This window comes from Drosophila kikkawai, chromosome 2R (genome assembly GCF_030179895.1).
Source record: "Drosophila kikkawai strain 14028-0561.14 chromosome 2R, DkikHiC1v2, whole genome shotgun sequence".
Classification (NCBI taxonomy): domain Eukaryota; kingdom Metazoa; phylum Arthropoda; class Insecta; order Diptera; family Drosophilidae; genus Drosophila; species Drosophila kikkawai.
In genome coordinates, this window is record NC_091729.1 from 21,834,643 (window position 1) to 21,851,875 (window position 17,233).

The window sequence follows — 17,233 nt, forward strand, 5'->3', positions numbered from 1 at the left end:
GGCAGGTGCCACGTCTAGCGGTGGTGGTGGTGCTGCTTCAACTGGTGGCGGCGGCTTATCCTCGCATACAGGTGGCGGCCATGGTGGTGGTGGTTCCACCATACACACAACTGAACTCTCGATTACACCCACAATGGCCGGCGACGAGCAGTTTATCGATCTGGGGAGCCTAAGGCGCTTCTCGATCGATCGCCAGAGCTTTCTCGGTAAGGCCGCGTCCATCCCAGATCCTTGAAAACTGAAGCAAATACAAAAGTTCTCTATTTGAAATCGTTTTTAACGGTGTCTAAAAGTGGGCTATTATTGATTTTATATGCAGAAATTATAAAGCATACTTAGAGGCATTTAAAGAAATGATTTTTAAAATACGAGCGATTTTTGTAGCTCTTGCTTTACTTCGGCGAAACTAGGTGTAATTTCGTAGGTAAAACTATATTTTTAAACTCCTTGCTAAAAGTATAAGCCTTTAACTTTATAAAAAGTATAGTTATATCCACGAAATAGCCTAATTTTGCTTAAACAATTTAAAATATTACAGACTTTTATCAACCCAATTAAAATTCTCAAAAATCCAACTCAATTTCTTCCCTCAAATCAGACACTATTCTAGGTTTGCCCAAAATTTAATTTTACATTAATTAAAACCTTTATTAATAATTTTCCTTACCATCTACCATCCACAGATCTAGGACCAAAGTTTGGCATGACCCAGCCGAAATTCGGCCAGAGTGTCTCGCAACAAGGTTTCTTCACTTCGCACGACAGCCTGGCCACACCATGCGCCTCCAGGGCCTCCAACTCGCACATGGCCACCGTAAGCACTGCCTCCGAAATGGATCTTCTGCACAACAAGCAACGCAACAAGTCACGCGGACGTCTGAAAACGGCTGCCAGCGGCGATCAGCCGCTGCTGGGCACCTGGAATCGCTCCACGGGACGCGGTTCGCAGGATAACACGCTGGCCGGCGGCGGAGCCACCAGCCTGGCCATGGGCGGCATCGGGCACAACCAGTACGGCGGCAACTACTGCAACGGCACGGATCGGTAAGTGTTGTCACATTGCTGACACAAAAAGGATTTCCAGGATAACTTGGGATTATTCCACAGCTATCCGCGCTCCCGATCACAGCAGCAGGGTCACCACAATGCCGCCCAGCAGCCGCATCATCCTTACCAGCTGCAGCACTCGGCCTCCACGGTGTCGCATCACCCGCACGCACACGGTCCGCCCTCGCAGGGTGGACCCGGGCCACCTCATGGCGGTCATCCGCATCATCCGCATCATGGTGGCGCCGGCAGTGGTGGCGGCAGCGGAGGCGGACCACATGGCGGCCAGCCGCATCATCAGAAACCACATCGCACCGCCTCGCAGCGGATACGGGCGGCGACGGCAGCAAGGAAACTGCACTTTGTGTTCGATCCGGCGGGGCGGCTGTGCTACTACTGGTCCATGGTGGTGTCCATGGCCTTCCTGTACAACTTCTGGGTGATAATCTACCGCTTCGCCTTCCAGGAGATCAACCGGCGCACGATTGCGATCTGGTTTTGCCTGGACTACCTGTCTGACTTCCTGTATCTGATCGATATATTCTTCCACTTCCGCACCGGCTACCTGGAGGATGGGGTGCTGCAGACGGATGCCCTGAAGCTGCGCACCCACTACATGAACTCGACGATATTCTACATCGACTGCCTGTGCCTGCTGCCGCTGGACTTTCTCTATCTGTCCATCGGCTTCAACTCGATCCTGCGCAGCTTCCGGCTGGTGAAGATCTATCGCTTCTGGGCCTTCATGGACCGGACCGAGCGGCACACCAACTACCCGAACCTGTTCCGGAGTACGGCCCTCATCCACTACCTGCTTGTGATATTCCATTGGAACGGCTGTCTCTACCACATCATCCACAAGAACAATGGCTTCGGGTCACGCAACTGGGTCTATCACGACTCCGAGTCGGCCGATGTGGTCAAGCAGTATCTGCAGAGCTACTACTGGTGCACCCTCGCCCTGACCACCATCGGGGATCTGCCGAAGCCGCGCTCCAAGGGCGAGTATGTGTTTGTCATTCTGCAGCTGCTCTTTGGCCTGATGCTCTTTGCCACGGTGCTGGGACATGTGGCCAATATAGTGACGTCAGTGAGTGCAGCGCGCAAGGAGTTTCAAGGTGAGTGGCCCAGAAATGTAATGTAAATTGGGGTCAGGAATATCATTAATAATGTTATATAACAAAGAAGCTTCCCCCCAATACAGAAAGTATTTCAACCCTCGGCTGCAGTTAGCACTTATCTCAAATTAATCACAACTATTGTTTAATATTTGCAAGGACAACAACAATATAGAAAATCCTTTTGCAGGGAAAAATGAACAAAAAAAAAACATTCAGGTCATGGAATATACTATATATATCCCACAGTACTTAGCCTGATTAATTAATGTTTTTGTTGGATGTAAACAAAGAAAATATGACAAATTTCATTGAAAATGCAGAGAATAAGCTTCTGATAGATGACACTGAAACATTGCTTTTTTGCTTGTACAATTTATGGCCAGGGATATTGGAAGCAGGGGGGAGTAGTATGAAAATGATTTGGGAAAATATATACGTTTAATATTAAAAGATGCCACAAGATGTATCCTTGGCATTCTTTGACTTTCCCCTTCCGCAGCTCAAAAAACCCTTATAAACGCAGATGAAAAAGTGAACTTCAACAATGGCCCAGCTGAAGGTATTTCTATGTAAATTGTCATCAGAATTCCGAGTCTTACCAGGACCCTGACCAGCAGCGTTAACTTGTTGCGTATCCCGGTTGTCCTGGTAACGTGGAGGACCTCGAAGCATATGAAATGCGGGATTAGGGGAAAAAAAAAGGAAAACGTTACCCCAACAATGGGCCGAAATACATTCTCGTCCTCGTCCTTATTCCAACTAAGCTGCCTTGTTTGGGAATAAGTCCAAGATTGTGCGGTTGAATGCCGTTACTGCCCAGCTGGGCAAAAATTATATGCAAAATATTGAAATCTGGTGCTGCCATGGCAATAATGATGATGTCCCACTGCCATTGCCAGTGTGCCAGTGCCACTAATGTCCATTGTGGCACACAAGGAGCGCTCGAAGTACCCGAAGGACTCGTGGCGCAATCTCTCTCTCGTAGGCTCAGTTGGGCGTGCGGCCATTAGCTAAATGAACTCGTTTACTCGGCCGAGCCATAAATAACTGGACGAAATGCAAGAGCAATCCAAGTCAGCTAAGTGGAAAATGCCAAGTGAAAGGCAAAGAAGGCCTAGGAACGCATGCACTGGAAGAAACTTGGGTTCTCTCATAGAAAAATATATTTTTATAGTGGAAAATAATAAAATTTAAGCTTAATCTTAAAGAGAAATTAGGGAAAAGTCTGAATCTATTTACTAAATAGGAACTATAATCTTTTGGGTATTCCTTTTTTGTTTGTTTCTTTGAGTGTCAGGCAGGAAGAGGAAGACGCATTAGGGGAAGCGGAAACGAGAATAAGAAGCAGCAGCGGCAGCATCATTTCTAGCTTTCATTAAGGGCAGCGTCAGCTAAAAAAAATTTGTATATATATATTAAAGCCACTCACGGCGACAACGAGTCAAGGTGGTTCGCCTTCAGATGGATCCCTGCCTGGCCTTGCCTTCCGCTGGGGAGCAAACAAAGCACAATTGTACGCCAATGGGCGAGTCCAATGGGGGCGTGGCACCTTCGGCTTTTTCCTTCTGGCCAGGAGGAGGCTCCTTAGGTCTGTAGTCCAGCCCTTGGTCCCCCCCTGATGCTGCCAGTGCTTCTTCTAAAGCCCCGCCTGCAGCTGCCTGCTGGTCAACTCTCAGCTGACTTGTTTACACAACACTTTGCATGTGTGTTTGGCTATGGCCATTGCACATGTGTCCATTGCCATGTCCATGTCCTGGTATGAAGAAGCAGAAACGCCAGCGCCATTGCCATCGCCAACGGAGCAAGAAGGGCGGCGTTGCGATGGCAAAGTCAGCAAGCAAAGCTCTGGCGGCTTAATGGATGAAACGTGCTGTTGAATTAATTTCTGGCTTTATGCTCTCCATTTTTTCTTTCCGTTTTCAATTCCAGGCTGCCTTTGCTTGCTTTTTTTTAGTTCTGCAGACAGAGAAATCTTTTAAAAATAGTGAAAAGTAGTTAAGATTTAATAACCAAGATAATTCATCTCAAAATCAAAACAATTCATCAAATCGAGCAATAAATTCAAGCATAAAGCTCCGAGTAAATACAACAAATTCCTATAAATCAAAAATTAAGTTAGTAATAGTCTTTATCATAGTCAAATTCTTTTAATTATGTCCATCGTCTATCAACTAGTGACAGTTTTTATGTCTTGCCAAAATATGTTATAAACACACATGTTTCAAGTTGAGGATACATTTTTTCACAGTGTCCGCTTGTTGTGAAAATAATAACTAAATGTTTTCGCTGTGTGCAGTTGTGGTTGCTTGTTGTAAGCATTTATTTTTTCCTGCAGGCAAATTTTCAATTTTTACTGCCAGCCTAGCTTATAGGGGGCTACGCATGAAGTTCAAAAAGTCACGCAGACTTATGCGGCCATCGTGGTCCATATCGACCTCACTGCATATATCCCTGAGATCCGCATCGTTCACAACCACGCCCATCATAACCATTAAGGCACGCACATCCATATTGGTCACATAGCCATCACCGTCGCGATCGAAGAGCTGAAAGGTCTTGGTCAGTTTCTCGTCACTGTCCACTGTGGCCAGTCGGGGCGCCATCATTTGCATGAACTCTGGCAAATTTATATTCGCATTCCTTTCGAGACCCACCGTACTAATGAGATCGTATAGTTCTGATTCCGTGTTCTCGTGACCCACGGAAATTAAAACTAGACGCATCTCATGCGGTGAGATGGTGCCATTGCCATCCAGATCGTGCATCTTGAAGGCCTCCTCCAGATCTTCGATCTGGGTCTTGTCCAGGTTAAATGACATCGCAAAAAAGCGGAAGCGCGAGGGTAATGCAAACCCAATAAAAACACCATAAGTAATTCAGGAAAATTGAACACAAAAACACAAATTGGAGTATGTGTGTGTGTGTGGTGTGTCTGTGCTATATATGAGAAAACACTGACTGACAATCAACTCAACTCAACCGAACTCAAACTCTGTTCTCGATGGCTAATAAAACACTTAGCCAGGCGATTTTTGTTGTTGTTGTTGTTGTTGCGACCGCAAACTTTTCCGGAATAATAATGCATCATATATACAAAGGGGAGGATGAAAAAATAATAAACGGAAAGAAAAGAGAGAATAAGAAGAGAAGCCGCTGCCGAAGCATGCAGCATTTTGGAGAACCATCCATCAATTTGTCAATTCAGCGCTTGCCTTTGAGTGGCCGGCGATGGGACAGGAATGATGATGATGATGATGATGATGGGCAGAGAGTAGTAGTGCTGACCATAAAAAATCAACCATCAGGCTTTTGGCTAGAAGCAAGAAATACAAATAGCAAATTGAATAGATGCACTCGCACACATTCGCTGAAAGGAGTGTCTACTTGAGATCCATTCAAATCCTAGCCTATTCTCAGGGATTCATTGAAGGGGAACAGTTAGTCATCTGTGAATTTCAATCACATAGATGGATAGGGAAAATCAGACTTGTGGAGATACTTATTATATTTTAGTGGTTCATACTTTTTAGAAAGTCTTTAAGACTGGCTATTGTATTCCCCAGCAGGATAAGTGTTTAAGTTAAAGACTATTTTCTATAATGTTTAAATCTTATATTCAGCTCCTTCTTCTTGTATAATCTTTAATATGACTTAAAAATAACATTACACACCCTACATCCAACCATTAGAAACTATAATTTCCTTAATTAAAACGCCTCTTCTCCCCAATGATGGCGCTCTTTATTTGAAACCTTAAGCCTCGGCCCCTAGAGGAGGAAGCCACTGACTTGTCACGGATTTCTAGGCTTAGCAATAACTTTTTCCGGCAGCCCATTTGATTCATTCAACTTTGAGGCCTACTCTTGTTGCTTTCGCTCGTTCATTCATTCATTCATTCCCCGAAGACTTTGAGCCGGGATGATAAGCAAATGAAATGTTGTCGCCGTCCCACATGACGAATGATTAATGATTCGCATTCCTCCTGGGAGGGAAAAGTAGGCGAGCCATGAGAGCCGCTCGCTCGTTCGTCTAAAGTTAAAACTTAACTTTAACTAATGCAACAGCACTTTTTCACCCCAACGATGTCGCTGCGAATAGCGCCAGTCACGGCTTACCCGGGGATACAGTTTGCAAAGTGACTGAGTCTTGGTCTTCTTCTCCTTCTTCTGCCACATTAGCCTACATCCTCCGCCGCTGTTCTGCTCTGGATCCTACATCCTACTCAGGACTCAGTATTCAGAATTCCGGATTCCCGCTCCTGCGGGGCTGCAACAACTTGTGCTTGTGTATTTGCTTAAGCCGAGGTCGCTTTCCTGTTTCCTTCCGCCGCTTTTCCACTTTCCCGCTGCTAAGGAGGCGGAGGTGGGGTTTGGGGGGGGCATGAAAATTGATTTTGAAATAGTTGGTCTGCCTTTTTAAATTTGATTGACGTTATTACATTACATAACATCGCACACTAAGAGGAGCGGCGAAGCAGCTGGCTTAAGTTATTCATCCATTTAGCCCCACTTAGGGCCATGGACGGGGGTGCGGGCCAGGCTGGCTGGGAAAGCAGGAAAAGCAGATTAGGCGGGAGGCAACAACAAGTGGAAAACTGTCATTATATTTGAGTTATTGATGGTTCTTTTTTTTTCAAAATCATTTTGCAACAATGTTGCCGCTACCTCTCACACACACACACATTCCGCCACACGCTGACAGGCTTCTCGATTTTCCATTCCCCTTAGCCCTTACCCTTCCCTTTTACATCACATCTCACACACACACACACACTGTTACATTCACGCTTAGTTAAACGCATGGCTGTGGCTTGTTAACGCCGACAAGCGCAAAAGTTTGCCATTCGCCAAATGCTTGCGATAATCGACAAGCTCACTCACACTTTCACACGCAAGGGCACTGAGAGAAATTCTTGGAAATGGGTCTTGGAAATCAAGTGTTATATGTTAAGATGCCTCAGAAATGGCTGTGTACTTGGAATTAAAATAGTTCTGAAAAGTATGCTATAAAAGATATTACGTATACGTAATATAAGGTAGATACCTTGTATTTTTCATTATATCAGTTTTCAGCAACTTTTAACGAGATTTCAACTGACACAGTTTAAATAAAAATCCAGCTTGAGCTTTAAATAATTTACTTCAATATTCGGGAACATTTTTTTGAGCTTTAAATAATTTACTTCAATATTCGGGAACATTTTTTTAAGGAGTTTTGAAACTCTAAATTAAACCTGAACTAATTTCATAATTATTGGCTTATGGATTTTAAATTTCAAGGAAGTGCATCCACTTCTCCCTTAACTTCTCTACAATTAAAATAAGAAATATATTATTTTTAATTTTAAATTTTAATTACAAATTTCGTTCAGTGTTGCATCACACACACTAGTAAAAAAAACCAAACCTGCACACACTTTTATTCAGGACACTCACAGTATGGAGGCTGTGTATTGAATTTCCCCCGCCGTTTTGGCTAAAGTCCAAACAGCATTTCAAAAACTGACATTTAAAATTATGTAAATTCCCAGCGTCCCGGCCCCCCGGCCATCGTAACCCAGGCCCCGCCTTGCCATTATGTAATTGTTATTGTAAATAGTTTTATGCAAATTTTCCCGCTGTCAGCAAAAGTGTCAACGGACCTTGATTGATGCATGTGTACAGTTTGCATATGAATCATCACCCGTGTCCATGTGTGTGTGTGTACTATGTAGTTTTTCAATTTTATTTCTCGGTTTATTTAGTTTTTAAATATTTATTGCATTGTGCTTGGTGTGAGCCAAGCGCGTTTCTCTGGTCGACGGTGAAATGCTCTTAGTCTTCATTTACAATTAACGTCCGTTTGGCGTGGCCTGGCCTGCTGACTGAACCTGGCCTTTGGCCTTGCAATTAAAACAATTTACGCGCTCAATTTAAGCCAGCGCAAGCAAACACAAATACAAATACCAACAGGACGAGCAGGAAGCACGGAACACCGCCATGGATCCAAAGGAGAGCTGCAGCTCAGCTTGGCTGAGGAGAAGATTTGTAGTGCCTTAGCCAAGCGTTTTCATTTTCGTTTTCGCTTTCGACTTGCTAAATGCATAATGGCCAAAGTGTTGCTGTTCGCCCTTGCTTTTGGCTCTTTGTTTTTGTTTTTGCCTGGCCACCACAATCCTTGCACTAAAAATAGCAACGAGGCAAAGTGACGAAAGGCAAACGAACTGAGTCAAGAACGCGCGTCGAGCATTCGACATTGGCCCAGGACCATGGAGCCGGTGATATACTATCCACACACTGAGGGAAAATAAATTTAATTGTTTATTTTCTGTTGGAATTCATATACACTTTGAGAATATATTCTTGAATTTTTGATACCTTTTAGAAATAAAAATTCTTTTTCTTGAAGAGCTTTTCTTAAGAAAGAATATTAAATTTATTGCCCTTATAATTCTCAAGTTCTTTTTGCGGAATGAGCATTATATATTTCCTTGAATTTTTGAGCATTGAATTCTTAACCTGTTTTAATACAACATAAATAAAGTCCTTATTTTGGCCAGTGCTAATCACATAAAAAATTGCTTGAAGCTACAAGAAGTATCCTTCTCAAAAACGGGACATCCCACGAATTCCAGTGGCCAGGGGCTGTCAAAGGACTTTCGCAGACCTTTCCAGGGTATCGCTTTCTTCGATTTACCCAGCTTCTCGCCTTCTCTCTCACTCTCTCTCTCCCTCTGTGTCCCTTGGACCGTACCTCTTTTCCTTACTCTTTTTTTCGTCCTTTTGGATAAAGAAGGAAAAGAAAAGGGGGATGCAGCGGCGTCCATTATCCACTTTAAGTTGCCCGCCCTTGCTGCGTGTGTGTGCCTGGGGAGAGGGGGGGTCACATATATGTGTGTCTGTGTGTGTGCGTTTTCAGCTTGGTTTGTGTTTGTTGTTCGTTTCGCTGTTTGCTTTTGCTTGCCACAGCCATGTCCTGTGTTTGTGTGAGTTTATGTTTGCTTCTGGTTATGCCCCACAGCTGTAACCGTGTGTGAATGTGTGAGTGTGTGGGGATATATATACATATATATGCGGATTCCAATCAATATCGTAGACGCAGTCGCCGCTGGTGGCCGCTTTTGCCCATTAAGCTGCATGTACACCAACTTACTGTCGTATTTTTAGAACATGCTCACTGTTGTTCTTGCGCCCCTTGCCACTTTTTTTTCTGCAGCTTTAGCTGCTTTCGTTGTTGTTGTTGTTGTTGTTGTTGTTGCTGTTGTCGTTGTTACGGCATGTAGCTGCTCTTTAAGGGCAAAGTATTCCATTATCCTTGAATGGGGAATTTCCCAAGGATTTCAACAGCATCAGCGGCAGCCAGTCAAGTCCTTCTCCTGCTGCAGCTGCCATGCGCATTGTTATTGCAAACTGCGAGAGGTGCTCGCCGCATTTATTTTTAGTTACCGCCTGAATAAATCCATCCCCAGCATTTCTCATTCGACCATCATCCGCCTCCTGGCATACCTCCTTGCAGCCTCCTGTATCCTGCCACTTGGCGGCCATTGTTTATTCGTGCTTCACCCCTCACAGAAAACATTCAGATTCAGATTCGCATTCGGTTTGGGATCCGGAATCATCAGCAGCTGTAGAAGCACCAGCGGTAAATGCATAATTAAGGTGCAAAAATCCAGGGCAAAATGCCTTTTTCGCTTCAAATTGATGTTGAATGTACACTATGAGCAGGGGAAAGCTAGAATCCTCTGACTGTTTTTGGTTTGAAACATTTTACTGAGGCAGGTATTTAACATAATTTTCTAGGGAATTTTAATCGCATTAAATTAACCTAAACATAAATCTAAGAGAGTTTTCTATGAATTAATTCTGTAGTTTAACTTTTATGAAATAAACAACATTTAAGTCCTAACATAAATATATAATAATATAATATAGTGTAATTAAACTCATCCAGAATCCTTGATACATCACTCCAAAAGAAACTCCTAAAAACTATGATTTCCCAAACAAAATAAATCCTGATAAAGTTCATATTAATGTTCAATAAACTCTTTTAAATCCCTGATATTCTTTCCCCTACATTTTAGGAAAAAACCCAAATGGAATGGCAGGTGGAAAAGCTCCGCAGACCATTAGGACTCGTTCGGTTTGAACTGTGGCAAGCATTCCTTGCACTCGGGGTGATAATCGCACACAATTCCTTTCGATTCCTGTGCACATTCAGCAAATGCCACCAGCCAGCCAGCAGAGAGCTTTGCAACTCCCATTTGGGGGCCATTGTTCTGGGACCCTGACTCCTCCTGTCCTGTCTCCTGTCTCCTGTCTCCTGTCCCCACGGAGCACAACTTCCGTCTTTGGCATAACACATCAGCTTGACTCTTAAGTGGTTTCTAGTTAGTTTGCAATTTTCACTTGCCCCACACACAGTACACCCGACCGCCCTGCTTTTTTCATATTTCTGGCAGGAATTGTGTGTGTGACGTTTTTATGAAAAGACTCTGGGTGTGGAGGAGTCGCGCAGGAAGAGCAAGTTTTTGTCACGCATATTTACTGTTTGTGTGTGATCCCCTCCTTAGCCGGGGTGAAACTTGGTAGTGCTGCAGTTTGTTGGCAGACAATAGCCTGAACTTTTGCACCCAGATTTCTTTCAAATGCAGACACATACACACACACATGCTCGACTCCCGTCTGCGGTTGATCCTTTGGCGGCAATTGTCCTCGGCTGTCAGTGTGTTGAGACAAAAGTCAAGTCAGAAAATGGTAAATGTAATTATTGGGAAGCGGCAGCGCTTAGTTTGAGGTGACACACAGGCAGACACACCGAAGAAGAAGGGCCCCAAGGACCTACTTTTCGACCTGAAAAACCGCCACGAAAATTGCAACAGAAGCAGATCAAAGTTCGCCCGGGGACAACTGTAGGCGAAGCAGAGCATAAAATGAAAAATAAATAAGAAATAAGCAGAATACGAAGCCAAATGCACTTTTTTCCCTCCTCATCATCATCATCATCATCATCGTCGTCGTCGTCTCCTTTTTGGCCAAGCGCAGCCAAGTGACTCGGGGGCAAAAAATGGCAAATTAAATTTTGCTCACAAAATGCAACCAAATGGAAGAAGGAGAAAGCAAGGAAACAGGATAAGCTCCTCCGTTCAGCCGCAGAGCAAGCAAAGGAATTAAAGCTCGAGTAATTTCTAAAAACACCAAAAACCAAGTTGAGACACACAGGCAGTCAGTGGAAGCCGGAGGAGTCTATCGAAGGCAACCGCAATTACTGAGTCCAACACAGCCGCACACGAAATGCGAATACGAACACAGAATGCCGCAGACTCACTTTCCTATTTGTTTATTTTTACCATGGCTGCTGCCATGGAATATGCAATTAATATTTAGATTGATTTTCAATTGTAACAAAAAACCCGCAAAGGACGTGCCCAGCAAAAATGGTTTGGAAAATTCAATGGACGTACGGGAGGGAGGGACCCAGCTAGCAAGCGAGTGTCGAATGCATTCAAGCATTCAAGCCGCAATAAAAATCGCTGTAATTTTGCATGGCTCACTCGTAGTATCATTGAAATGTTGGATAGAAACTAGAGCAGGAGGTGGCTCTGTCCTGTGTGTGTGTATGCTGCGCCATTTCTATCGTTATCCATATCCGATATGTGTAATGGCTGCCAAGAGGCAGACACTGCCATTCAATAATCTTTCAATTTACCGAGGACTCTGGGGATGGAAAAAAAGGCAAATGAAATAGCAGGGAATAGAGAGGCCATAGAACTTCATTACATAAGGAGAATATAAAGCTTAATTCCTGATTGTTTTCAATATAAATTACTAGCTAATATAAAATCTCTAAATCATCAGTAAGAAATTATGTTTTACTACAAAAATATTAAAGATTTACTTAATATTTAAATGGTTCCATTATTTCCCTGCCTCTTAGTCTTTTAGCTGCTATCCTATTAGACAAGCGAATTGAAATTTGAGTTGGACAACAAAGGACATTTGACAATTGAGAGATGACAAATGACCAACTGGGAAAAACTAGAGTTTGGAGGGAGCTGAGAGGAGCCTTCGAGAGGTTGGGGAGCTCCAGAGAGCTATGAGGAGATCGGGGTAGCTGGCGATTGATTGCATTATAGATGTTGTCCCTTCTGGCCACGCCCTACTCTCCCTCTGGACTTTTAGTCCCGGTAACTGGGTATTTATTTGTATTCAATCTGTTTGCCTGTTTGTCAGTTGGTTTTCAAATGTTTGCACGAGCAAACACAAAAGACGCAGCAGCACTCAGTTCGATTCAGCCGAGTTGCGTTGAGTTCTACCTGTTTCAGCAGCAGCAGCCATCACTCCACATTTTCATTCTTTCCCCGCCGGCAACCGCCGACGACAAATTGTGTCAATATTTGTTACCACTGACGAGCCAAGAGATTTAATTTCCTCTTATCGAACTGGGATGACTCGCATCCAGCTGGGTGGAGTGGCGGTGGGTGCAGTGAATGTGGGTGTGGATGCGTACCCTAACATGGAAACAAAGGCCAGTTGTCATCAATATTGCTCAAACAGAATCGAGTATCCTGTCCTGTTCTGTCTTAGTCCTGTCCATCCCCGGTCACACGGAATACTTCACTTTCCACAGATATGGCCAATTGAGCGAGCAAGCGGCAAGCATCGCTCATTGTTAAGCTGCAGCAAATGCAACGTGCGCTGGTCTGGACCGGAGTGGACTCCACTAAGCCACCGATAGATGTGGTCAGGTTCCTTTCGGCGATGCTGGCTTTGTGCCTGCTCATCCGGCACAAGAGGGATAGTTAATTGCTGGCTAAACAGAAGCTCTGCTCGGGGTGGGTTTCAGTAATCAATATCAAGCATACGCCAGGTGCGCCGGCCAGAGCTTAAGTCCAGCAGCATGCTGTCGGACAGCTAAAAGCCCTATATTACAAATTTATGCAGACCATCTTGATTGACCGATTAGGGGGCAAAGCCTAAGTACGGTGGGAACAATATAATATAAAAACAAAGGGGAAATTGTGCAAGGTATTTTGTTGTAAATTATTAAATATTAAATAAAGTTAAGTTTGTAAACTTGTGATACATAAAACGTTTATCGGAAGCCAGAAATATATACACAATCGTTATATACAATAATCGTTAGTTAAATTATATACTTATGGGCCACAAATTAGATCAAATGTTCTATTAACTCGAATTTAAGTTATTTTTCTATCAAACATTTCTTAGAAAAATAATCAAAGGAAAATCAAGGCCTCCCTTTCCCTTAAACCTATAATTTATGAAAGTTTATCTCAAAGATCGAAACAACACAAATTTGCTAGCAATTATTTAACCTGTACACCCCATTGTACAAAAACCCCTAATTTCCACGCACTTTGTATGCCAGTCGCGTATCCATTTCCAGGAAAATCCTCAGCAAATACAAATAAAACATTTTCCTTTCTCTCTCCCCCTCTTTTCTCATCTCTTTCCTGTGGTTCTATGTTTTTTTTTTCGAATTTTTTTTTGGAACTTTAGCCAAGCTGGATGGCGTGAAGACGTACATGCGGATGCGACGTGTGCCGAATCATCTGCAGGTGAAGGTCATCAAATGGTTCGATTACCTGTGGCTCACGCAAAAATGCTCGGACGAGGAGCGCGCCGTGTCCTGTCTTCCTGATAAATTAAAGGTAAGTACGCTGCCGGAACACGATTTGTCCATTACCTTAGAAGGAGAAATCTATACCAATTCCTATGCCGATGACGATGACGATGACGATGATACTGATTCCGTTTTTCCCTTCGGCAGGCTGAAATAGCAATTAACGTCCATTTAGATACACTTAAGCGGGTGGAGATTTTCCAAAACACCGAGGCCGGCTTCCTATGCGAACTGGTCCTACGCCTGAGGCCGGTGCTCTTCTCGCCCGGCGACTACATCTGCCGAAAGGGTGAGTATCCCAGCTCCTTAATAGCATTTTTCCATTTGAATTCACCACGCTTTCCCCCGGCAGGTGAGGTGGGCAAGGAGATGTACATTGTGAATCGAGGACGATTGCAGGTGGTGGCCGACAATGGAAAGACGGTGATGGCCTCGCTGAAGGCCGGTTCCTATTTTGGCGAGATTAGTATACTCAATATGGGCACCGCAGGTAAAGAACTTGGTAAATATCCCGTTTTAGTGCGACAGGCGGAACAATAACGATAACGTAACTACTACAACAACCTTCCCCCAGAAAATCAAATAAACCAAACCCCACGAAAATGAAAATCTATTAATCAACAGACGACACACTCTACTATTAGTATATTCACACAAAAATCTAGAAAGCATACAACGTATCTCTCTATCTGTGTCCTCTATCTGTGGAATGTGTAATTGTCTATTAATAAGTGTTAACCGGAGAGTCCGAAAAGTGCCCGCCCGCCCCTCCGAAGCTATAGTTTAGAGATCCTTCAGCACATGTAAACCCGCCAGCACCCAGCACTCGAATCAATATTTATAGAATTTACATTTTAATTTATAAATAACTGTCATATGGAAAATACAATTTTCGTTTTTTCTTTGTGTCCCTTTAAATTGTTCATATATACACACACAATACTATATAGATTTTTTATGCCGCCCTAAGAGTGTGCAACGAATTTTTTACTGCACTTCCCCGGCCCTCTCACGCGGTTGAAAAATTAATGAATGTCAAATGCAATTATAGCACCTGCATGCACTCGCACGGGTCTCTCGGACTCCGCACCCTCTTGATTTTATTGTTCTCGACATTTTTATTGTAGGGATACTACTATAAAAATGCGCGAAATAATTGTGGTTGGCATAAAAAACGATCCGAAAAAAAAGTAGTAAACGTCGCTTTAATTTCATTTAATAGTTGCCAGGGCCAGCCAACCGTGAAGTTGATTCGGGATTGGGACTGAAAATTCGATCCTGCCGCGGTCATAATTAATCAAGGGAATGTGTGTGTTTGTGTTTGTGTTCCAACTGCATGTGAGATACATATATGTGTATCTGTGAGTTGCATACTCCAAGGCGTCAACACAAACACCGTGAATCGGGAACCATGAACCGCGAGAGGCAGCTAATTGAGTTTGCCGAATGGCAGGAGTTGTTGCCAACTCAATTTGCAGACAAAAGTTAAGGTGGCTCGAAAGTTTTACGCCTCGAAGGCTAGGAGGCCCTAAGTAACCTCCACAAACACACACACAGCGAAATCGAATTGTTTAAAATGCCTTTGTGTTTCTGCATGATTTAAAAGCATTATTCCTGGTCCTGGTGCCATTCGTGTTCGATCAACGGTGAGAATTGCCTAGGGGAATTTTCGCACTGAAATGCAATTTCTTACGCTAGTTAGTCGCTCCACCTCTCCCTCAATCTATCTACATCTGCCTCTATCTCTATATTTTAATCTGTCTCTCTCTATCTATCTATCTATATATATAAATATATTTGTCTCTGAGTCGATGTTGTTGTTGTATTGCTTTGCCTGGACGTAATTTAAACGTTTCTCTACACGTAATTGTATTGAGAGTTGTGTAATTAACATTAAGTATACGACCCATTGACACAAGCCACAGAGACACACATACACCTGCAAGCGATTCTTCATGTTTAAAGAGAGAGCTGATTTAATTGCATGACATGCACGGAGAGATTTAATAGAATTATGTAAGAACTGGGTTTTAAAGAGACTGGAAAATATTACAGAATAATAATCGAGAAAATAATAAATACTTTTTGGGGTATAAAGCTTCATTTCATAGAAGATTTCATTATGGAAAAATTATAAATAAAATTACCAAGGACTAGGCAGGAATAAAATTATTAGAAAAATTAGCACAAAGTCAATACCATAAAATAAATTTAAAAGATTCCAGGAAAATGTATGAAAATACTACCCCAAATATTATGAATTTTCAGGAAAATGTATGAAAATAACTCTATAAAATCCTGCTACCCTAAATATTTGCTTTTTCCATTAAAAAAAAAATGTTTCGAGAATTATTTCCATGTAAAACGTAAATTTTAATCAAAACATGTCTGCCGTTGAACCCATTTAATATTTACTCGCCGAGAGATAAAATACAGCTTTTGGTCCTGTCTATTTTCTGCCTCGACCTTTCTATCCATATTGTGTGGCATGCAATTTTAATGTCTTTGTGCGGCCAAGTCAACAAGAAGAATCGACAGACACACACTGAGACACACATACACAAACACACACACACACACAGCGACTCGAAGAACACAGCGACTCAAGCCGGGAAATGCTTTTTTGCAAGACCATTAAACTTTTCTCTTTGCGTTGGCAAACATTTGCTTTGGCAACTTTCACGATGCGAAACAAAAACAGGCAACCGACGCACAGCCAGCGTTCGCTCGGTGGGATATAGCGACCTCTTCGTCCTGAGCAAGAAGGACATGTGGGACGTGCTGAAGGAGTATCCGGCGGCGCGTGTTCGTCTGGAGTCGATAGCCGTCAAGCGATTGGAGAAGTACAAGAAGGCACCGCTAGAGAAAGGTAAAGGCACTTGTCTTATTTGCTTCCCTGCCCGGTGTCCTGTTCCCCTTGCCACCTTCCCACACTCACAATAATATCCCATTCCAATAACGAATCCCTGTGCTCTGTCCCCGCCCATCCCACAAAAACAAACACCACTCGAAATTCAAAGATACGAATACGAATACGATTGCCCCAGAATAACACGATTCGATTGTTTTCGCCTTCCGTTCCGTCTTTCCGTCTCTCCTTCTCTCTGCCTTTTTGTCGTTTATCGATTTCATTTGCGTCCGTTTCCGGTTGTGAACGATTTTGATTTAAAAACACAGTCAAATACTTTAATGTAGTTGCCATGGGTCGCTGCCAATCGACGCCGGGCCTAGTCGAGAGCTGTGGCCGCACATCGCTTGAGGAGATGTGGTTGCCACCGGCAACGATGCACCACCATCAGCAGTTACAGCAGCATCAACAGCAGCTCCAACAGCAGCAACTCCAGCAGCAGCATCAGGTGGCCCAGCAGCAGCATGTGCCACATCGGCAAGAGTCCACGCAACAATCCTCTCAGTCGCATGGTTACAGGTGAGCTTTTCCT

General features: G+C 43.4%; 2 protein-coding genes across 4 annotated transcripts in view; one reads left to right on the plus strand and one right to left on the minus strand.

The window, feature by feature from the left end:
- The window catches only part of LOC108076523 (cyclic nucleotide-gated channel rod photoreceptor subunit alpha), a 63,570-nt gene that overhangs the window by 44,440 nt on the left and 1,897 nt on the right, over nucleotides 1–17,233 (plus strand). For 2 of the 3 annotated variants that reach the window (XM_070284319.1, XM_070284320.1), the window contains 7 exons: nucleotides 684–1,044; nucleotides 1,108–2,165; nucleotides 13,670–13,821; nucleotides 13,941–14,082; nucleotides 14,146–14,295; nucleotides 16,495–16,662; nucleotides 16,989–17,220. In XM_070284319.1, the coding sequence (XP_070140420.1) occupies nucleotides 684–1,044; nucleotides 1,108–2,165; nucleotides 13,670–13,821; nucleotides 13,941–14,082; nucleotides 14,146–14,295; nucleotides 16,495–16,662; nucleotides 16,989–17,220 (2,263 nt within the window). Of the gene's footprint in view, nucleotides 1–55; nucleotides 207–683; nucleotides 1,045–1,107; nucleotides 2,166–13,669; nucleotides 13,822–13,940; nucleotides 14,083–14,145; nucleotides 14,296–16,494; nucleotides 16,663–16,988; nucleotides 17,221–17,233 lie in introns of those variants that run through there. The other variant, XM_070284321.1, reaches the window with a different exon arrangement.
- On the minus strand, nucleotides 4,291–5,120 carry LOC108076524 (uncharacterized). Its single transcript, XM_017169436.3, has one exon. It carries the CDS (start codon nucleotides 4,985–4,987, stop codon nucleotides 4,535–4,537), a length of 453 nt encoding a protein of 150 aa, XP_017024925.1. The 5' UTR covers nucleotides 4,988–5,120; the 3' UTR covers nucleotides 4,291–4,534.